This window comes from Scyliorhinus torazame, chromosome 17 (assembly GCF_047496885.1).
Source record: "Scyliorhinus torazame isolate Kashiwa2021f chromosome 17, sScyTor2.1, whole genome shotgun sequence".
In the NCBI taxonomy this organism is placed as follows: domain Eukaryota; kingdom Metazoa; phylum Chordata; class Chondrichthyes; order Carcharhiniformes; family Scyliorhinidae; genus Scyliorhinus; species Scyliorhinus torazame.
The window spans coordinates 99,861,840-99,885,354 of record NC_092723.1 but is presented as its reverse complement, the minus strand read 5'-3'; the positions used below and the strand labels follow the sequence as shown (position 1 = coordinate 99,885,354).

The 23,515-nt window shown below is 42.2% G+C and overlaps 1 protein-coding gene across 2 annotated transcripts in view; it reads left to right on the top strand.

Annotated features, from left to right (window-relative positions):
- foxj1b (forkhead box J1b) overlaps nt 1-23,300 on the top strand; it is a 39,484-nt gene extending 16,184 nt beyond the window's left edge. For both annotated transcript variants that reach the window (XM_072480786.1, XM_072480787.1), the window contains exon 3: nt 21,025-23,300. In XM_072480786.1, coding sequence (XP_072336887.1) covers nt 21,025-21,828 — 804 coding nt within the window. In that variant the 3' untranslated portion in view covers nt 21,829-23,300. The remainder of the gene's footprint in view (nt 1-21,024) is intronic.
- Nucleotides 23,301-23,515: the final 215 nt, after the last annotated feature.

Below are 23,515 nucleotides of genomic sequence, written 5' to 3'. Positions count from 1 at the left end.
AGGGGCGACCTGATAGAGGTCTACAAAATTATGAGGGGCATAGACAGAGTGGATAGTCAGAGGCTTTTCCCCAGGGTAGAGGGGTCAACTACTAGGGGGCATAGGTTTAAGGGGCAAGGTTTAGAGTAGATGTACGAGGCAAGTTTTTTTACACAGAGGGTAGTGGGTTCCTGGAACTCTCTACCGGAGGAGGTGGTGGAAGCAGGGACGATAGTGACATTTAAGGGGCATCTTGACAAATACATGAATAGGATGGGAATAGAGGGATACGGACCCAGGAAGTGTAGAAGATTGTTGTTTAGTCGGGCAGCATGGTCGGCACGGGCTTGGAGGGCCGAAGGGCCTGTTCCTGTGCTGTACATTTCTTTGTTCTTTGTTCTTTGTAGTGGACTCGCCAACATTAAGGGCATTTAAATGGTCATTGGATAAACATATGGATGATAAGGGAATAGTGTAGATGGGCTTTAGAGTGGTTTCAAAGGTCGGGCAACATCGAGGGCCGAAGGGCCTGTACTGCGCTGTACTGTTCTATGTTCTATGTTCTCTATCATTCCTAAATACCTGGTAAACAAAAATATTAATAACCCACTCCTGTCTCTTGCTTGAGTAACTTCATTGTAGTGTTAATGTAAGCCTACTTGTGACAATAAAGATTATTATGTTCCATGGGGTGCTGGATCTAGCTTTAACATGGTTTCCTAGCTTTCCTGGAACTCGCCAGGTAAGATGAGTTAAGAGGACCGTGAGATTTAATCATAGATTATCATAGAATTTACAGGCAGAAGGGCTGAGCAATTGTTAAATTTTGCGATATAACAGCTCCTTCCTTATTTTAGTGAGAGGACTTTGCTCACAAGACCTGGTATGAGTGTGTGGTCATGCTGTTTTGGAGACGAGTTCTGCTAGCTTGGAATTTTCTGCCTTTGATCTTCACTTCCGAGCGGTTGGCCTTCTCAGCAGCATAGAAGTTGCTTATGCAGCTCTACCGTGGACCCCTGACGAGAAAGACGCATAGAGGCAGGATCAGGACCACCATCCGAATCCTTCCCTTCCAGAGGACAAACACAGAACTCCAGCTCGCAGGAGGAGATGGCCCCAACTCAGGGTTTCCATATGGAGGATTAGTTTCCTGGACATGACGGAGCACCAGTGTCTCCGGAAGCTCCAAGTTTCTTGGCAGGTGGTTGCTGACATATAAAGCCTCCGGAAAGAAGACCTCCTTCTTGTGGACCAGATGAGTCCTCATTACCAGTGGTGTCAAGGCCACCACAACCCTTAAATTCTTCATCTCCGGCTCCTTCCCAGTATTTGCTGGAGACATTTGTCCAGTCACTCAATCTGCTGCCTGTAAATGTAAAAACACAGAAAATAGGTGCAGGAGTAAGCCATTTGGCCCTTCGAGCCTGTACCACCATTCAATACGATCATGGCTGATCATGCAAATTCAGTATCCCACTCCTGCTTTCTCCCCATACCTCTTGATCCCTTTAGCCACAAGGGCACGTCCAGCTTCCTCTTGAATATAGCCAACGAACTGGCCCCAATAGCTTTCGGTGCTAGAGAATTCCACAAGTTTACAACTCTCTGAGAGAAGTTTTTCCTGATCTCAGTCCTGAATGGCTTACCCCTTATTCTTAGGCTGTGACCCCTAGTTCTGGGCACCCCCAACATCGGGAACATTCTTCCCACATCTCATCTGTGCAGTCCCATCTGGATTTTATATGTTTCTATGAGGTCCCCTTTCATTCTTCTAAACTCCAGTGAGTACAATCCCAGTCGATCCAATCTTTCTTCATTTGTCAGTCCTGCCATCCCAGGAATTAGTCTGGTGAACCTTCGCTGGACACCCTCAATAGCAAGAATGTCCTTCCTCAAACTAGGAGACCAAAACTGCAGACAATATTCAAGGTGTGGCCTCACCAAGGCCCTGTATAACTGCAGCAAGACATCCCTACCCCTATACTCAAGTCCCCTCGCAATAAAGGCCAATATGCCATTCGCTTTCCTCACCACCTGCTGTACCTGCATGCTAACCTTCAGCGACTGTTCCATCATGACACCCACGTATTCTTGGCCAGCGTTTAGAGAACCCCAAAGTGTATCATGGAGTTCACCTGACCCACGACATTTACTAGACTGTGATATGGGGAGCACACGGCCCACTCTACAGGTGTGGTGCAGCAGAAATTTTAAAGTAATTTTTAAAGCGAAACAATGTTTATTCTATGAACTCAGTTAACATTTTTAAAACAAACAGTGACCATCTTAGCAACCATCAATTCAAATACACCCCAAAGAATGCAACACTCTAAGTAATCCTTAAAATTTCCTTTTAACATCCATAACACAAAAATCCTTTTTACAGAAGCACATCAGGTTTAAATTATCTACTGAGAACAGTTATCACTCTGAATTCACCAAACGATCAAGAGATAGTCTTTTGATGGCAGAGAGATTGAAATTACACCTTCTTTAGCTGGCTTCAGCTCCAACACTAAAACAAAACCAAAAAAAAAACACAGACACACCCAAGCTTTTCCTCAAAGTGAAACTAAAAAGCAGAGCCAGAGCTCAGATCCACCCACACTCTGACATCACTACAGCCACTTGAGCAGACAAACATTTCTTAAAGTGACATTCCCATGTCACCTACCCCCAAGAAAAAAAAATAAACCATCAACTTCAAGATGGTTTCATTTTTCACCTTTTCACAATCCTTTAAGAAATGCAGACAGTAAATATACTTTTTTGTTTCAAAAAACAACACGCAAACAGGTATAATAACACAGTCCATTTTAGTTCTTCTTCCTCCAACTGGAATCCTTCTCGATTGACAGTCTCTTTGAACAAGAAGGTCTCTGCACGATCCATCCATTTCTCTACTCCTCGGCATTTCTCTTTACTGTAGTTCAATCTGATCACGGAGTCCCTTGTAATTCTCCAACACAGGAGCATTGGTTATCACAGCTTTCAGGCCTTCAAATGCCTGTTGAAATTCCGCTGTCCACTGAAATTTTCGACGTTTTTTCAGCATGTCCATCAGTGGAGCAACCATGCTACAAAGATTTTGCACAAATGTTCGATCAAATTCACTCATGCCAAGAAATCGCATTATTTCCATTTGTCTCGGGGGTATTGGAAACTCCTCAATAACTTTTGTTTTTGCATCCCATGTGGCCATTCGACCCTGTTCGATTGTATGGCCAAGGAAAGTGACTTGGGCTTTTCCAAATTCACTTTTGGCTAGGTTTATCACCAGACCCGCCTCCTGAAGTCGATCGAATAACTCTATCAGATGTTTTAAATGTTCTTTCCATGTCTGGCTAAAAATTACCAGATCGTCGATGTATACCGCACAGTTGAGTAATCCTGAAACGACTTTGTTGGTTAACCATTGAAATGTGGCTGGGGCGTTTTTCATGCCAAATGACATAACTTTGAATTGGTATATACCATCTGGAGTTACAAATGCTGAAATCTCCTTCGCCCTGTCGGATAAACGCATCTGCCAATGACCTTTAAGTAAGTCCAATTTGGAAATAAAAGTGGATTGTCCCACCTTCGCAATGCAATCCTCCAAGCACGGGATAGGATAAGAGTCCGTTCTTGTAACTGCATTAACCTTTCTATAGTCCACACACAACAATTGGGTACCATTCGGTTTTGGTACCATCATTATAGGTGAGCTCCATTGGCTGCGACCCACTTCAATTATGCCATTTTTAAGCATACTTTAGAACATAGAACATAGAAAAATACAGGACAGAACAGGCCCTTCGGCCCATGATGTTGTGCCGAACCTTTGTCCTAGATTAATCATAGATTATCATAGAATTTAAAGTGCAGAAGGAGGCCATTCAGCCCATCGAGTCTGCACCGGCTCTTGGAAGGAGCACCCTACCCAAGGTCAACACCTCCACCCAACACTAAGGGCAATTTTGGACACTAAGGGCAATTTATCATGGCCAATCCACCTAACCTGCACATCTTTGGACTGTGGGAGGAAACCGGAGCACCCGAAGGAAACCCACGCACACACTGGGAGGATGTACAGACTCTGCACAGACAGTGACCCAAGCCGGAATCGAACTTGGGGACCCTGGAGCTGTGAAGCAATTGTGCTATCCACAATGCTACCGTGCTGCCCTGAAGAACAAATTAATCTACATTATATCATTCTGCCGTAATCCATGTACCTATCCAATAGCTGCTTGAAGGTCTCTAATGTTTCCGACTCAACTACTTCCACAGGCAGTGCATTCCATGCCCTCACTACTCTCTGGGGAAAGAACATCCCCCCTATATCTTCCACCATTCACCTTAAATTTATGTCCCCTTGTAATGGTTTGTTCCACCCGGGGAAAAAGGTCTCTGACTGTCTACTCTATCTATTCCCCTGATCATCTTATAAACCTCTATCAAGTCGCCCCTCATCCTTCTCCGTTCTAATGAGAAAAGGCCTAGCACCCTCAACCTTTCCTCGTGAGACCTACTCTCCATTCCAGGCAACATCCTGGTAAATCTCCTTTGCACTTTTTCCAAAGCTTCCACATCCTTCCTAAAATGAGGTGACCAGAACTGTACACAGTACTCCAAATGTGGCCTTACCAAAGTTTTGTACAGCTGCATCATCACCTCACGGCTCTTAAATTCAATCCCTCTGTTAATGAACGCCAGCACACCATAGGCCTTCTTCACAGCTCTATCCACTTGAGTGGCAACTTTCAAAGATGTATGAACATAGATCCCAAGATCTCTCTGCTCCTCCACATTGCCAAGAACTCTACCGTTAACCCTGTATTCCACATTCATATTTGTCCTTCCAAAATAGACAACCTCACACTTTTCAGGGTTAAACTCCATCTGCCACTTCTCAGCCCAGCTCTGCATCCTATCTATGTCTCTTTGCAGCCGACAACAGCCCTCCTCACTATCCACAACTCCACCAATCTTCGTATCGTCTGCAAATTTACTAACCCACCCTTCAACTCCCTCATCCAAGTCATTAATGAAAATAACAAACAGCAGAGTACACAGAACTGATCCCTGTGGTACGCCACTGGTAACTGGGATCCAGGCTGAATATTTGCCATCCACCACCACTCTCTGACTTTTCACTATCCCATGCCTCTTTACTTTCTGCATAAGCCTACCATGGGGAACCTTATCAAATGCCTTACTAAAATCCATGTACACTACATCCACTGCTTTACCTTCATCCACATGCTTGGTCACCTCCTCAAAGAATTCAATGAGACTTGTAAGGCAAGACCTACCCCTCACAAATCCGTGCTGACTATTCCTAATCAAGCAGTGTCTTTCCAGATGCTCAGAAATCCTATCCCTCAGTACCCTTTCCATTACTTTGCCTACCACCGAAGTAAGACTAACTGGTCTGTAATTCCCAGGGTTATCCCTAGTCCCTTTTTTGAACAGGGGCACAACATTCGCCACTCTCCAATCCCCTGGTACCACCCCTGTTGACAGTGAGGATGAAAAGATCATTGCCAACGGCTCTGCAATTTCATCTCTTGCTTCCCATAGAATCCTTGGATATATCCCGTCAGGCCCGGGGGATTTGTCTATCCTCAAGTTTTTCAAAATGCCCAACACATCTTCCTTCCTAACAAGTATTTCCTCGAGCTTACCAGTCTGTTTCACACTGTCCTCTCCAACAATATGGCCCCTCTCATTTGTAAATACAGAAGAAAAGTACTCGTTCAAGACCTCTCCTATCTCTTCAGACTCAATACACAATTTCCCGCTACTGTCCTTGATCGGACCTACCCTCGCTCTAGTCATTCTCATATTTCTCACATATGTGTAAAAGGCATTGGGGTTTTCCTTGATCCTACCCGCCAAAAATTGTTCATGCCCTCTCTTAGCTCTCCTAATCCCTTTCTTCAGTTCCCTCCTGGCTATCTTGTATCCCTCCAGCGCCCTGTCTGAAACTTGTTTCCTCAGCCTTACGTAAGTCTCCTTTTTCCTCTTAACAAGACGTTTAACCTCTCTTGTCAACCATGGTTCCCTCACTCGACCATCTCTTCCCTGCCTGACAGGGACATGCATATCAAGGACACGTAGTACCTGTTCCTTGAACAAGTTCCACATTTCACTTGTGTCCTTCCCTGACAGCCTATGTTCCCAACTTATGCACTTCAATTCTTGTCTGACAACATCGTATTTACCCTTCCCCCAATTGCAAATCTTGCCCTGTTACACGCACCTATCCCTCTCCATTACTAAAGTGAAAGTCACAGAATTGTGGTCACTATCTCCAAAATACTCCCCCACTAACAAACCTATCACTTGCCCTGGTTCATTACCAAGTACCAAATCCAATATTGCCTCCCCTCTGGTCGGACAATCTACATACTGTGTTAGAAAAGCTTCCTGGACACACTGCACAAACACCACCCCATCCAAACTATTTGATCTAAAGAGTTTCCACTCAATGTTTGGGAAGTTAAAGTCACCCATGACTACTACCCTGTGACTTCTGCACCTTTCCAAAATCTGTTTCCCAATCTGTTCCTCCACATCTCTGCTACTATAGAAAACTCCTAACAAGGTGACTGCTCCTTTCCTATTTCTGACTTCAACCCATACTACCTCAGTAGGCAGATACTCCTCGAACTGCCTTTCTGCAGCTGTTATACTATCTCTAATTAACAATGCCCCCCCCCACCTCTTTTACCACCCTCCCTAATCTTATTGAAACATCTATAACTAAGGACCTCCAACAACCATTTCTGCCCCTCTTCTATCCAGGTTTCCGTGATGGCCACCACATCGTAGTCCCAAGTACCGATCCATGCCTTAAGTTCACCCACCTTATTCCTGATGCTTCTTGCGTTGAAGTATACACACTTCAACCCATCTCCGTGCCTGCAAGTACTCTCCTTTGTCACGCTTTGGCGTCCTTAATATTGGCTAGCTTAGTTGCTGGACTACAAATCCGGTTCCCATTCCCCTGCCAAATTAATTTAAATCCTCCTGAAGAGTACTAGAAAACCTCCCACCCAGGATATTGGTGCCTCTCTGGTTCAGATGCAACCCGTCCTGCTTGTACAGGTCCCACCTTCCCCAGAATGCGCTCCAATTATCCAAATACCCGAAGCCCTCCCTCCTACACCATTCCTGCAGCCACGTGTTCAGCTGCACTCTCTCCCTATTCCTAGCCTCGCTATCACGTGGCACCGGCAACAAACCTGAGATGACAACTCTGTCTGTCCTGGCTTTTAACTTCCAGCCTAACTCGCTAAACTCGTTTATTACCTCCACACCCCTTTTCCTACCTACAGCATTGGTACCAATGTGCACCACGACTTCTGGCTTCTCCCCCTCCCCCTTAAGGATCCTGAAGATACGATCCGAGACATCCCTGGCACCCGGGAGGCAACATACCTTCCGGGAGTCTCGCTCGCGACCACAGAATCTCCTATCTATTCCCCTAACCATTGAATCTCCTACTACTATTGCTTTTCTATTCTCCCCCCTTCCCTTCTGAGCCTCAGAGCCAGACTCAGTGTCAGGGACCTGGCCGCTTTCAACCTCTTTGTTAACCAGTGCCAATTTTAAAGGGTTAAGTCTGTATGGATTTTGTTTAATTGAAACAGCATTTCTCACATCTACATCATGTCTCGCCATTTTAGTACTTCCCAATTTATCTCTACAAATTTGCCCACGTGATATCAATAACTCTTTCAGGTCAGTCCGTTTTTCCTCTGGAAGGTAACTCAACAATTTATCCCAATTTTTAAGAACATCCTCGTTTTCCAATTTAATTTGAAGATGTCAAATTCACAGTCATCTGGATTTGGTTTGTCACGTTGAGTTAGAATCATTAAAACCTCCTCCTTTTTCTCTCCTTCCCTTTCAAAATACCTTTTATTCACATGACACACTCGGTGAGTCTTCCTTCTATCTGGTCTTTTTACCACATAATTCACCTCACTTAATTTCATTTCAATCTGATAAGGTCCACAAAACCTTGCTTTTAAAGGTTCACCTACCACTGGTGACAATACTAAAACTTTATCTCCACAGACAAAACTACAAACTTTGGATTTCTTGTCCGCTACCCATTTCATAACATGTTGTGCAACTTTTAAATGCTGTCTAGCCAATTCACCTGCTCTATTTAATCGTTCCGTATAATTTGACACGTAATAAGACCATACGACACCGGAGCAGAAATAGGCCACTTGGCCCATCGAGTCTGCTCTGCCATTCATCATGGCTGATATTTTCTCATCCCCATTCTCCTGCCTTCTCCCCATAACCATTTGCCATTTCATTGACTACCCTCTTAGCTTGTCCAAGCCCCCTTGCTTCCTCAATACTACCTGTCCCTCTACAGATCTTTGTATCATCTGCAAACTTAGCAACAATGCCTTCAGTACCCTCTTCCAGATCAATGTAAACCAATAATGTAAGTAACGATTTCTCACTCACCAATTTTTCCTTAATCAATTTAAGTTGTCCTCTTACCTCATGCCCCAAAATTAGTTCAAAAGGACTGAATTTGGTTGACTCATTAGGTGCATCCCTAATTGCAAACAGTATGAATGGAATTCCTTTATGCCAATCTTCTGGATAATCTTGACAATAAACCCTCAACGTTGTCTTCAATGTCTGATGCCACCTTTCTAATGCTCCCTGTGATTCTGGATGGTACGCAGTTGATTTAAATTGTTTTATTCCTAAGCTATCCATAACTTCTTTGAATAACCTTGAGGTAAAATTTGATCCTTGATCCGATTATATTTCTGTGGATAGTCCATATCCAGTAAAGAATTTAAATAACTCCTCCACAATCTTTAGCTGTAATATTGCATACTGGAATGGCCTCTGGAAACCTAGTAGACACATCCATTATAGTCAAAACATATTGATTCCCACTTTTTGTTTTAGGAAGTGGTCCTACGCAATCAATTAGGACCCTTGTAAAAGGTTCCTCAAATGCTAGGATGGGTTTTAAGGGCGCTGGATTTATCACTGCTTGAGGTTTCCCGATCACTTGACATGACATGATCGACAAAATTTATCTGCATCTTTATGTAGTCCAGGCCAATAAAAATGTTTTTGTATTTTAGCTTGAGTTTTCCTTACTCCCAAATGACCTCCTACTGGTAGCTCATGTGCAACTCGCAACACCTACTTTCTATACCCTACAGGCAATACTACTTGATGAACTTCTGCCCACTTTTCATTCGCCTGCATATGTAAAGGTCTCCATTTTCTCATCAAGACACCACTTTTACAGTAATGACACTCTGGCATACACTCAGATTCCTCTTCCATGTATGCTTTCTGATGCATCCGGTTTATTTCTACACCTTTCTGTTGTAACTCCGCCAATTTTCCTGAACTAAAAATATCCGCCTCATCCTCCACCTGTTCTCGTTTTTTTCAACCTTCTGATCAAAAATCGTTTCTGATAATTGTACTTCAACTTTCTGATTTCCCCTCTTGTCTTAACCTGTGACTTTGCAACCTTTACACTACACAATCCGGAAAAATTCCAGGATACTCGTCCTTCAAAACTTCAGTTGTCTGATTTTCCACTGGCTTATCAACCACAGTAGGCATCACTCCCACCTGCGATCCAGCTATATCATTACCCAAGATTAACTGTATTCCTGGAAAAGATAGTTTCTCTATTATTCCTACTACCACTTCACTACTCTTCACTGGACTTTCTAACCTTACCATATATAATGGAACACTACTCTTCTCACCCTGAATTCCACATATTACCATCTTTTCTGGCAATATTCCTCCCAAACTACATAACTCCTCATCTCTTACCATTAAACAATTGACTAGCTCCCGTATCTCTTAAAATTGTGACTTCTTTACATGCTCTTCCTGATACACATGAGTAAACTTTACCCCCACAAGTGAATTCTTCAAAGAGATCTGGCACCTTCTTATCAATCACCTCTTGATCAGGCTGTACAATCTTTTGCACCTTCTTCGCTTCACTTGGGCTTTCCTTTACCACTTTAACAAACCCCACTGTCTTATCCTGTTTTACCATAACAGCCTTCCCAGTGCTTTTCTTCCACTACCAACACGGTGACTTTACATAGCCTCGTTTATTACAGTGAAAGCATTTTAAACTTTTCATGTCCCTTCCACCCTCCTGGATTTCTTTTTTAATCTGAGGTACACTCTCCTTATTATCTCCCATCAGATCACCTTTGCCTCTACCACTTGAGTATTTCTCATGTCCCCAGTTTCTATCCCTCACAGGCTGAAACTGATGTCGGAAACCAAGCTTTGATTTATGAACTAATTCATAATCACCTGCCATTTGTGCTGCTAACCTTGCAGTTTTAACCCTCTGCTCTTCCATATGACTTCTCACTACATCAGGAAATGAATTTTTAAACTCCTCCAAAAGTATAATTTCTCTGAGAACTTCATACATTTGGTCTATTTTCAAAGCCCTTATCCACCTATCAAAATTACTCTGTTTGATCCTTTCAAACTCCACGAATGTTTGACCAAATTCTTTCCTTAAATCTCTAAATCTTTGGCTGTAGGCTTCAGGCACTAGTTCATATGCACCTAAGACGGATTTCTTTACCTTCCCATATGTCCCAGATACCTCCTCCGGTAGTGATGCAAATACTTCACTAACTCTACCTACCAGTTTTGTTTGAATCAGTAAAACCCACATGTCCTGTGGCCATTTCATTTGTTTAGCTACCATGTCAAATGAAATGAAAAAGGCTTCTACCTCCCTCTCATCAAACCTTGGCACTGCATGGACATATTTAAATAGATCCCCACCAAGCCTTCGACTATGACGCTCTTTCTCGCTATCCTCATCACTATCCTCCAACTGTACGTTTCCCTTTACGCCCGCCAATTTTAGCTGACTGTCATGTTTCGTGGAGTTCAAACTCTCTCTTTTTATCTTTTTCCATGATCTGTATCTCCCTTTCTCTTTCTTTTTGTTCTGCTAGGGCTATTTGTTCTGTTTGACTTTCTTCTCTCTCTTTTTCTTTTTCCTCTCTCTTTCGTATTCAAGCTGCTTTAATTAGTTCTCATGTTCCATTTGTTTAATTAGTAACTTAATTTTGGCCATTTCCAATGAGCCAAACTGTATCTCAAGTAATTTTAAATGCTTAGCCACCGCCATAATTACCTCCTCTTTTCGCATTTTGTCAGGTAATGTAAACTGCAATGCTTTTGCCAACTCTAAAAGCCTGTTTTTAGTCTCTGCCCATAAGGTATTGCGTGTGTCCGTCTCCAACCCCAAAAACTTCAGAGCCTCTGAAAGAGCCATTGTTCACAACACACTCCCTACTTAAACTAAAATACCACACCTGAAAAGCAACCACAACATGCTCACCGCTCACTGTCTTTAAGTTCACTAAGCCAATCCAATAGATTGACTTTTATCCCCCTCGAGCCCCGAATTTGTTATGGGCTAGGGTTTAGAGAACCCAAAAGTGTATCATGGAGTTCACCTGACCCACGACTTGTACTAGATTGTGGTATGGGAGCACACGGCCCACTCTACGGGTGTGGTGCAGCAGAAATTTAAAAGTAATTTTTAAAGCAAAACAATGTTTATTCTATGAACTCAGTTAACCCTTTTAAAACATACAGTGAACATTTTAGCAACCATCAATTCAAATACATCCCCCAAAGAATGCAACACTCTAAGTAATCCTTAAGCTTTCCTTTTAACATCCATAAGACAAAAATAATTTTTACAGTAGCACATCTGGTTTAAATTATCTACTGAGATCAGTTATCACTCTGAATTCACCAAATGATCAATAGATAGTCTTTAGATGGCAGAGAGATCGAAACTACACCTTTTGCTGGCTTCAGCTCCAACACTAAAAAACCAAAAAACACAGACACACCCAAGCTTTTCCTTGAAGCAAAACTAAAAAGCAGAGCCAGAGCACAGCTCAACCCACACTCTGACATCACTACAGCCACTTGAGCAGACAAACATTTCTTAAAGTGACATTCCCGTGACACACGTCTCGTTGCACTTCCTCTTTTAAACTGCCACCATTCAAATAATCTGCCTTCCTGCTTTTGCCACCAAAGTGGGTAACCTCACATTACCCACATTATATTGCATTTGCCAAGTATTTTCCCACTCAGCCAGCCTGTCCAAATCACCCTGCAGCCTCGTTGCATCCTCCTCACAGCACACACTGCCACCCAACTTAGTGTCGTCTGCAAATTTGGAGGTATTGCATGCAATTCCGTTGTCCAAATCATTAATGTATATTATGAACAGCTGGGGACCCAGCACTTGAACCCTGCTGTACCCCACTGGACACTCCCTCTGAAAAGGACCCATTTATTCCCACTCTCTGCTTCCTGTCTGCAAACCAGTACTCTATGTCAATACATTACCCCCATTACTATGAACTTTAATTCTGCCCACTAATCTCTTGTGTGGGACCTTGTCAAAAGTCTTTTGAAAGTCCAGATACACAACATCCACTGGTTCACCCTTGTCCACTCTACTGGTCACATCCTCAAAAAATTCCAGACAATTTGTCAAGCATGATTTCCCTTTAGTGAATCCATGCTGACTTGGACGATCCTGTCCCCACTTTCCAATACTCAGTTATTTCATCCTTAATGATTGACTCCAGCATTTTCCCCACCACCAATGTCAAGCTAACCGGTCTATAATTCCCCATTTTCTCTCTCCCTCCTTTTTTAAAAAGTGGGGTTACATTAGTTACCTTCCAATCCATTGGAACTCTTCTTGAGTTTATAGAATGCTGGAAATTGATCACGAGTGCATCCACTATTTATAGGGCGAATTAAGTACTCTGGGATGCAGAGCATCAGGTCCTGAGGACTTGCGGGTTTTAATCCCATCACTTACCCATGTAAGATTTCCTGACTAATAAGGATTTCCTTCAGTTCCTCCTTCATGCTAGACCCTCTGTTCCTGAGTATTTCTGGATGATTATTTGTGTCTTCCTTAGCGAAGACAGATCCAAAGTATTTTTTCATTAGGTCTGCTATCTCTTTGTTGCCCATTATGAATTCACCTGATTCTAACTGGATGGGACCTACATTTGTCTTCATCAGTCTCCAGTCTTTTTCTCTTCACATATCTATAGAAGCTTTTGCAGTCAGTTTTTATGTTTTCTGCAAGCTTACTCTCGGATTCTCGTCTCCCCTTCTGAATTAAACCCTTTGTCCTCCTCTGCGGAATTTTAAATTTCTCCCAGTCCTCAGGCTTGCTGCTTTTTCTGGCCAATTTATACACCTTCACTTTGGCTTTAACACTATCCCTGATTTCCCTGGTTCGCCACGGTTGAGCCACCTGCCCTGTCTTACTCTTGTGCCAGACAGGGATGTACAATTGTTGAAGTTCATCCATGTGTTCTTTAAATGTCTGCCATTGCCTATCCACCGTCAACCCCTTGAGTGTCCTTTGCCAGCCTATCCTAGCCAATGCACGTCACATACCATCAAAGTTAGTTTTCTTTAAGTTCAGGACCCTAGTCTCACTTAACTGTGTCACTCTCCATCTTAATGAATAATTCTACTATATTATGGTCACTCTTCCCTAAAGGATCTCGCACCACGACTTTGCTAATTAATCCTCTCTCATTGCACAATACCCAGTCTAGGGTGGCTTGCTCTCTAGTTGGTTCCTCAACATATTGGTCGAGAAAACCATCCCTTATACATTCCAGGAAATCCTCCTCCATCGCATTGCTACCAGTTTGATTAGCCCAATCAATATGCAGATTGAGGTCACCCATCATAGCTTCTGTACTCTTACTGCATGCATCTCTAATTTCCTGTTTGATGCCAGCCCTAACCTCACGTCTACTGTTTGGTGGTCTGTACACAACTCCCCCTAACGTTTTTTGCCCTTGGTGTTCTGCAGTTCCAGCCATACAGATTCCGCACTGTCCAGACTAATGTCCTTCCTTACTGTTGTGTTACTCTCCTCTTTCACCAGCAACGCAGAAGCAAGTGCTTCTTCCAGGGGACGGATGTCAGGACTGGCTCTCATGTCCATTTTTTTTTTTAAAAAAGGGCAATTTTGCATGGCCAATCCACCTACCCTGCACATCTTTGGGTTGTGGATGTGAGACCTACGCAGATACTGGGAAAATGTGTAAACTCCAGGCGGACAGTGACCCGGGGTCAGAGTCGAACCAGGGTCCTTGGCGCCGGGAGATAGCAGTGCTGACCACTGCGCCATCGTGCCATCCTTGGAACATGTATCCATACTGTTATTGATGAGGTTAGCCAGGATGGGAGCTGTGGCTGGGCTCCCACAGGTCCAGGGGCTCATATAGAGTGAACACGTGGCAAACGAGATACCCTCCGAACAGCTGTCAAGAAATAAAATTGAATTTCCCAGATACATTCTCTCCACACACACTTCAAATTCTTAAATATCTCTGTCAAGATTCTCTTCTGTCGTGAGTTGTGAGTAGACAAGCTTTCCACGTAGCTCTGCTCACCATCTTCAGGAATCCACCTCGCTGGTTATCATCTATAAATAGGCTCATCCTGGTGGACCATAATCCCGCCAGAATGAGTCATAGCAACACTCCAGTACAGTATCATCAGTGGGAATGCATCCTTTTGCTGATGGAGTTAAACAATTTCTTGTTACTCTGATCAGTCTGCATGGCCCCTTCATGAAAAATAAGAGGCATAATTAATTATATATTACAGGGAAGATATAGCTGGCCCCTTGTCCCAATATCTTCTTCTATAACTTGACATTAAAATTGTTGATTGCTTTGACTTTCTTAAGTGCTTTGCTATGTTTAAGATGCTGTATAAATGTAAGTTGTTGTTGCATTGTACTGTGGTCAGCGTACAGTCGCTGAGGAATCCTACAACCAGCCCTCCTCGCCCTCCCCGAGAGTGATGCAGGAAAGGGTCATAAAGCTGATCCCTAGTGTCAAGAGAATTGAGATAGGGAGGGAGGGTTAGCAAAGGTCAGACTCTCCAGCCTAGAAAGGAGCCAAACTAAAGGGCACCTTATTGGGGCACGTAAAGTGAAATGAAAATGAAATGAAAATCGCTTATTGTCTAAAGTAGCCTTCAAATGAAGTGACTGTGAAAAGCCCCTAGTCGCCACATTCCGGCGCCTGTTCGGGGAGGCTGGTACGGGAATTGAACTGTGCTGCTGGCCTGCCAGCTCTTTAGCCCTGTGCTAAACCAGCCCCTTTTGGAAATACTCTGAAATTAGTCAATGTTTAATTGTGATGAAGGAGCCAGGCCACATTTATCTGCAGGAGGGCGAAAGCCTTCCTTTCCTTTGTGAAGACCAGTTGATAGTTTAAATTTGTGATTCCCAGATCACTGTGTGCAGTGACACAAAGCTTTGATCATTCGCTATCTCACTTGCATCAATGCTGTCACAGTATTTTAGATGTTCATTTGGCTGATGGTTGAGGGCCATTCCTGACTGTCACTGGCTATGACCTCCTTTTATGCTTGTTTCATAGGATTAAGGTTTAACTGGCTGAAATGAGGCCTAGAAATTGTAATGTACTGAGCTTTCAGACCTTCACCCTCTGGCCTCATCTAATCTGAGTTAAAATCAGGCTACGTTGTACCACTAATGTCTCATGTGCTGAGAGGAGCACATTCAGTTCAGTCATAACAGCCATTTATTTAACTTTCTTCCATTTTTGCCGTAGTAGTTTGATGCAAGTGTTTTTCAATACTTTAGTCACTAGCGTCATGTTGGTAACTAAGATGCAAAACATAAACTATTGCACAAAAATAAGTAACAATCATTGTCGGTTTTCCTTTAAATTCTCTGGGATGTGGGCGTCGCTGGCAAGGCCAGCATTTATTGCCCATCCGAATTGCCCTTGAACTGAGTGGCTTGCCACACCATTTCAGAGGGCAGTTAAGAGTCAACTACATTGCTGTGGGTATGGAGTCACGTGTAGGCCAGACCAGGAAAGGATGGCAGATTTCCTTCCCTAAAAGGACATTGGTGATGCAGATGGGTTTCAACCAACAATGGTCTCAAGGTCACCATTACTGAGACTAACTTTCATTTCCAGATGCCTGACACTTGTGTGGTGCGAATGTTACTTGCCACTTGTCAGCCCAAGCCTGGGTATTGTCCAGGTCTTTAGTAGTTAGAAGTAGACATATAAAACTTGCAAAATAGGAACAGGAGTAGACCATTTGGTCCCTCGAGCCTGCTCTGCAATTCAATAATGGCTGATCTGATTGTAACCTCAACCCCACATTCCCCCTACCTCAATAACCTTTGACTCCCTTGTTAGCCGAGAACCTATCAATTTCTGCCATAAAATTCTGCAATGGCCCGGCCAGTTAAAGTAAAGATCGGATTAATTAGTAAACTGGATTCACTGCAAGCTCAAATTGTTCTTTGATTGCAACAGAACACTGTCCTCACCCATTGCTATCCATTGCTGCTTCTTCCCAGTTCCCCAGGGAGATCTTTGCCACCTCTCCAGGTTCTTATAAGAACATAAGAACTAGGAGCAGGATTAGGCCATCTAGCCTCTCGGGCCTGCTCCGCCATTCAATGAGATCGTGGCTGACCTTTTTTGGACTCAGCTCCACTTTCCGGCCCGAACTCCATAACCCTTGATCCCTTTATTCTTCAAAAACTATCTATTTTTATCTTAAAAACGTTTAATGAAGGAGCCTCAACTGCTTCACTGGGCAAGGAATTCCATAGATTCACAACCCTTTGGGTGAAGAATTTCCTCCTAAACTCAGTCCTAAATCTACTTCCCCTTATTTTGAAGCTATGCCCACTAGTTCTGCTTTCACCCGCCAGTGGAAACAACCTGCCCGCATCTATTCTATCTATTCCCATCATAATTTTATATGTTTCTATAAGATCCCCCCGCATTTTTCTAAATTCTAATGAGTACAGTCCCAGTCTACTCAACCTCTCCTCGTAATCCAACCCCTTCAGCTCTGGGATTAACCTAGTGAATCTTCTCTGCACACCCTCCAGCACCAGTACGTCCTTTCTCAGGTAAGGAGACCAATACTGAACACAATACTCCAGGTGTGGCCTCACTAACACCCTATGCAATTGCAGCATAACCGCCCTAGTCTTAAACTCCATCCCTCTAGCAGTGAATGACAAAACTCCATTTGCCTTCTTAATCACCTGTAAACCAACTTTTTGCGACTCATGCACTAGCACACCCAGGTCTCTCTGCACAGCGGTATGCTTTAATATTTTATCATTTAAATAATAATCCCATTTGCTATTATTCCTACCAAAATGGATAACCTCACTTTTGTCAACATTGTATTCCATCTGCCAGACCCTAGCCCATTCACCTAACCTATCCAAATCCCTCTGCAGACTTCCGGTATCCTCTGCAATTTTTGCTTTGCCACTCATCTTAGTGTCGTCTGCAAACTTGGACACATTACACTTGGCCCCCAACTCCAAATCATCTATGTAAAGCTTTTCAATTGTTTCGGCTCAGTCTCTCCCACACAACACGAACAATAATCCCCAATATTCGGATAATAGCCTGTTTCAGACAGATCTGGATTCATCTGTCATGGTGGGAGCCCACTGTCTAAAATAAATCTGCACCAGACGTACCTCTGCTGACGGGAGCTGGCACAGGTGTTTGATGGCCGGCACAGGCACGATGGGCTGAAGGGCCTCTTTCTGTGCTGTAAAACTCTGTCACTCTCTGATTATGAGTCTTGTCCATGTCTCCTTGGTGTTTGAGATCAATTTGTATGTTGAAGCATATGGCTGTATTTCTTGTACAAATACTTAAAAATGTTATCTGACTAAACAAATCACTTTTTATAAGTATGTTGTACTAGCTAATTTATGGCATGCATATAAAATAAGTCACGGATCTAAAACTATTTGCCCTTCATCGAATGTAACCTAATAAAGCCATATCTGTTTTACTTTGGAGCGAGTATAAACGTTTTAGCACGTATATTTTTTTCTAAAATGCATTAAATGAGCTTTACTAGCTGAGTTAGGGTTTAGTTAGAATCATAGAACCTCTATAGTGCAGAAGGAAGCCATTTGGCCCATCGAGTCTACACTGATCCTCGGAAAGAGCGCCCTACCTAGGACCACTCCCCGCCCTATCCCCATAACCCCAAATAACCTGTACACTAAGGGGCAATGTTATCATGGCCAATCCACCTAACCTGCACATCATTTGGACTGTGGGAGGAAACGCGCGCAGATACGGAGAGAACATGCAAACTCCACACAGTCAGTCACCCAAGGCCAGAATTGAACTAGGGGTCCTGGTGCTGTGAAGCAGCAGTGCTAACCACTGTGCCACCCTAGTTGTGTGTTCTGATGGAAAATATCTGGAGGAAGATTACTTAGAATGAGAAGCGATTTAGGTTGCATACAAGGTTGGAATTATTTTGGATTTTGGCAGAAGGCGCCAATAATTGGCGTGCAGTTTGGAAGCACATTTTGCGCTCAATATGCCTTCATCATTGCATTGACACAGAATCTGTAGTTTGACATCAATGTAAGACAGCTGACCTCCGACTGGTTTCATTTGCCAGGCACGACAGGAAACCAATTTGAAGAGCTGGGTTCTCAAAGCTCGATAATTGTAGAATTGGAAAGCAAAATTCCTAAACGGTAAATTCCGACAACAAAAAATTACCTGTTATTGATATCAAAATATTAGCAGAATTTGGATGTCAACTTAGCATGCGCTGAAGTTTACTTTGACCGGGTACTGAGTGCTGTCGAGCCAACGGTTTCTTAAAGACGGCAACCGAGACAACAGACATTACCTGTTGCAGAACAGCTACATCCAGAAAAGATATGGCAGGCTAAATAATGTTCGCAAATTCTTCAACAATCCTGACACACAACAGACTTATTATTATGACGTTGCATCGGTGTTAGTGAAACAATAATCATTGAAATTTCAACATATTCAGATCATACGGTACCTTTAAGTGATGCTAATCACTAACGTGCACCAAGTTCTTTTATCCAACACTCTCCGTACCCACACAACTGTGTTGGCACGTGGTCTGGCAACATCCTGATTTTTACATATTTTTTTTGTTTACAAATCCCTTCATCAGCGCTCCTTCTCTCTATAACCTCCTTAAGCTCTGAAACCCCACAAGATCTCTCCATTCACACCATCTGAAAGCCAACACATTAAACAGTACAATACTCCCTCTCATTACAGCACTGAAATACTTAACCTGAAATATGAACTCAATATACAGGTGGGGCCTGAAACCACTATCTTCTAACTCCGAGGCAAGTATGCTAAGACTGAGCTGACACAGAGCTGAATACATGGTAGTGTGATTGTTCCAAACAGAACCTTGTATTCACATCCAGAACATTCCCAATAGGTTATATTTATTCTTTAAACACTAACATTGAAGTTAATTTTGTTGAAGTTATACAAATTATGTATCATTTACCTAAAAAATGAATAGGGTATTCTTGATAGTGGGAAGGTTCAAAAATACTGTAATTAGATCATTACAACACTAAAGATGTAAGAGATTTGCCGCTTGTGCAAAGTATGAAATAATTATGACCAAGTTTGTAAGTAAAAGGGCTGCTTGGAGATGTGTGAGTAGTGTGTGTGTATATGTCTGTGTGTGTTTGTGTATGTGTGTCAGTGTGTATGAGTGTGTGTCAGTGTGAGTGCCATGTGTGTGGTGTGTCTGCATTGTGTGTTTGTGCGGGTCATGTATGTGTCATGCACATATTAGCAGAATGGACAGGCGGGTGTTAGCTGCAAAATGTATAATTAGGCAAAAGTGCATTTTAGAGAAAAAGTAACAAATAGAAGCATCCATCTAATGGAAGAGCTGGGAAGGCTAGAGATCGGCAGAGAAATCTAAGGGATTAAGTGTTGGGAATAATAACACAACTATTGATAGAATTTTTGTTTCACAAACAAGAACACAAAGTACAGAAGTGAAGATACAATCAATTTATACAGAGTGTTGATTAGTCTACAGAGAAAGAACTTCATGCTGTTTTGGGATTCCCAATATAGAAAGGAGATTGAAGTCATAGAGAGTGATTAGCGAGGGTGACTCCAAGAGTGGAAAGAAAGAGTTGATATAGAGGACCACTGCTCGAGCAGAAATGACTGGGGTAGTTTCAGAATGTTTTGAAAGAGTTTTAAGAAATAATGAGTTTGGATGGGGTGCAGCAAAGAACTGATGTCTGGGATGACGAGATTGACATATGATGAGAAATTGAGTCAGTTAGGATTATATTCGCTGGAGTTTAAAAGAATGAGGGGGGGATCTCATGAAACCTATAAAATTCTAACAGGACTAGACAGGAATGTTCCCGATAGTGAGGGTGTCCAGAACCAAGGGTCACAGTCTAAGAATATGGGGTAGACCATTTAGAACTGAGATGAGGAGAAATTTCTTCACCCAGAGAGTGGTGACTCTGTGAACTTCTCTACCACAGAATATAATTGAGGGCATACATTGTATTCTTTCAAGAAGGAGTTATATACAGCACTTGGGGTAAAGGGGATCAAAGGGGGGAAAGAAGGAACAGGTTATTGAGTTGGATGATCAGCCATTATCATAATGAATGGTGGAGCTGGTTCGAAGGGCCGAATGGCCTCCACCTGCTCCTATTTTCTATATTTCTCTGAGTGGCTTTCAATTTCAATGGCTCAATGATCTGACTGAATTGAATATATATATATATTTTTTTAAAGTATTTTTATTACATTTTTAACATTTTAAATATACAACACAACAAAAATAATACAACCCCCCCCCCCAAACTTTCCCCACCTCCATCCTCCAACACCACAGCTGACTTTAATATTGAAGACTAAATTATTCCTACAAACTGAGGGTTAAAGTATTATTGTACAGAAGTGGTTTGTAATTTTAATATACCTTGATGTACCGTTGGTACGACTGTTTTTATAGGCCTTTTTAAGTAACAATAATTTATTTCATACTGTAGGTATAGAAGATTGTTATTTGAATGACTCATTTTTTCCATCTTATTTACAGAATTCAATTCGTCACAACCTTTCTTTAAATAAGTGCTTCATGAAAGTGCCAAGACAGAAGGATGAACCTGGTAAAGGAGGTTTTTGGCAGATCGATCCACAGTATGCTGATATGTTTGTTAATGGTGTGTTCAAAAGAAGACGGATGCCTGCAACTCATTTCAGCGCCCTCAAACAAAGCAAACTACCATCTGTATCTACATCTGAAGTCTCATTAAATCCATCAACTCCCTCTTTTCTCTCTTATTCTGGGCCTGGACATACACCTATGCGGTACATGGAAAATTCTCATGGGAATCACATTTTCAACTCCTCGGACAACCAACGAACTGCAAGCAAATGCAAGCAAGCCTTGCCAAAGCGAACAATGAAGATGGCCAGATCTTCCAAGTCTCCACTACTGGCTCACGATGATCGAGAATCTGAATCGCTCAAGGGAGACTTTGACTGGGCCTCCGTCTTTGATGACGTGTTCAATGCAAACGGGAGCAATTTTGAGGACCTAGACATCAATGCAGCATTGAACTCACTGGGTACAGAGCTGGATCTTACTGTCCAAGGAAGGCACATTAGCCCACAGTCTAAATGGTGCTCCATGGGGATGGATCAGGTTCTTGCAGAAACTACTAGCCAGACTTCCCAATTTGAAGATTTTACTTTCTTCTCAGATGCTCAAAGGCATCCATGGGAGGAGATGAAGGAAGAGTTCCAAGTGACCCCTTTGGATATAGATCAAGGCTTCAACTTCTATGAAGGATTCTTCAATGAACTGCATCAGTGGGAAAGAGGAGACACCTTTCTGTGACAAGACTATGTTCCCCAAATGATCAATCTTGAACCATTTGCTACATTAGCATTAATGCTCTTGATTATTGGAAATGTACAGCTTACATGAAGTTCCTTTATAACTGTTGAAAAATGACCCATTTGTTATTTTTTATTGTTTATAATTTTTACACTGGAATACCATTTAAGAGATTTCTGTCATGGTTAAAAGTAAACAGTCTGAAATTCTTAATAGTTTAAGATCATACCATTTGATTACATAACAGATTGTACCACTAGAGGTGCACAATGCTGCAATATTTCGAAGGGATGTATCGTCAAAAGCTATTTGTCATTTCAGATTCTTTCTTTGTTCAAAACCTAAAATTGCTCAATTGCACTTGACACTTTGGAAGACCATGTTGCTGAGGTGAAAATATTAAGCCAATAGTCAAGTCAAGCAAGTGTACAGCAAGCAGAACTGTGATGGCATTATTTGAATACTGTCGATTAGGAGCTAGCTAATTCTTAACTGGAATTGTTCGTAAGAGCTAGTTGATCCAAAAATTGTACATTGAAGTATATTGCACTTAAAAACTTTACTCCTAAAAATGACTAATCCCAACTTGTGTAAAATTGATTTCCATTTCTATTCACTTGCAGTTGCAGTGTTTTGCCATATGAACTTGAATTGGAAAAACAGGGCTGAACTAGAGGTCATTTCAAGTTAATTTCCCGCTTTTTCTTGACTTGGCTATTGAATGAATGTTAGGCCTTGGTTCAATGGCTTCACAGAATCAACACTCTTTACAGGATGTAAGGCACAGTTTTGACCATATATTTTTCCATAAAGTACTTATTTTACTCCGATGTATTAGTTTTAAAAGTGTAGTTTTGTGGAATTGATTTGGTGACTAACCCGAGTTAAATTCTCAAACAGAAGGGACGTTGGTAAGATTTGATACAAATATTTTTTGGAACTGCCCTTAATCATGACAAACTCAAAGCCCAAATGATTGGGCACCAAAAAGGGCAATTGTGCTTGCTACATATCTTACAGTGAAGCAAGCATCCTGGGCTGTCTCCATTAGTATGGATCTTTACAGCAACAAAAAAAATTGTAATCAAGTCATCTTGATTCTATGCAGAACTCCTTTCCTCATTGTGCTGGAACTGCTGCCTTTGCAATGAAGCTATGGAGGGTTTTCATCCTTTGCAAAGAGCTGCTATGTAATTCCGAAGATGAAGTGAACAATGTCCACTGAACTGTGTAACTTTGCCAATCTCTCTAACTCATGAATGCAGACTAGAGAAAAACTCATCAATCTTTGAGCTGAATGGATAAGTAGTCACTGTTAGATGCTTGTTTTGTAACAAGAAAAGTTTGTTTGCTTAGGGTCATTCTGTTAACTGACCAATGGAGCAAATCACCCATGTTGTGCAATCTCCCATTTTCTATTCTGGTTAAATGCTATCTGCCTCACTGCAATAAAAATTGTGGGGTTTAAAGCACATATTCTGGAGTTTTATTTTCACAACTATTGCCCTTCATTTTCCTGGTTGGAAACAAATGCTATTTTGGAATATCAGCATCACGAAGAACATCTGATAAAAAAAATTAGAGAAGATAGAAAAGCCACAATAGTATATAGATTATATAATATAAACCAAAAGTGTTGGATGGAAACTTGAATTTTTTTGATGTGGGTCAGCGTGATTGATCCAGG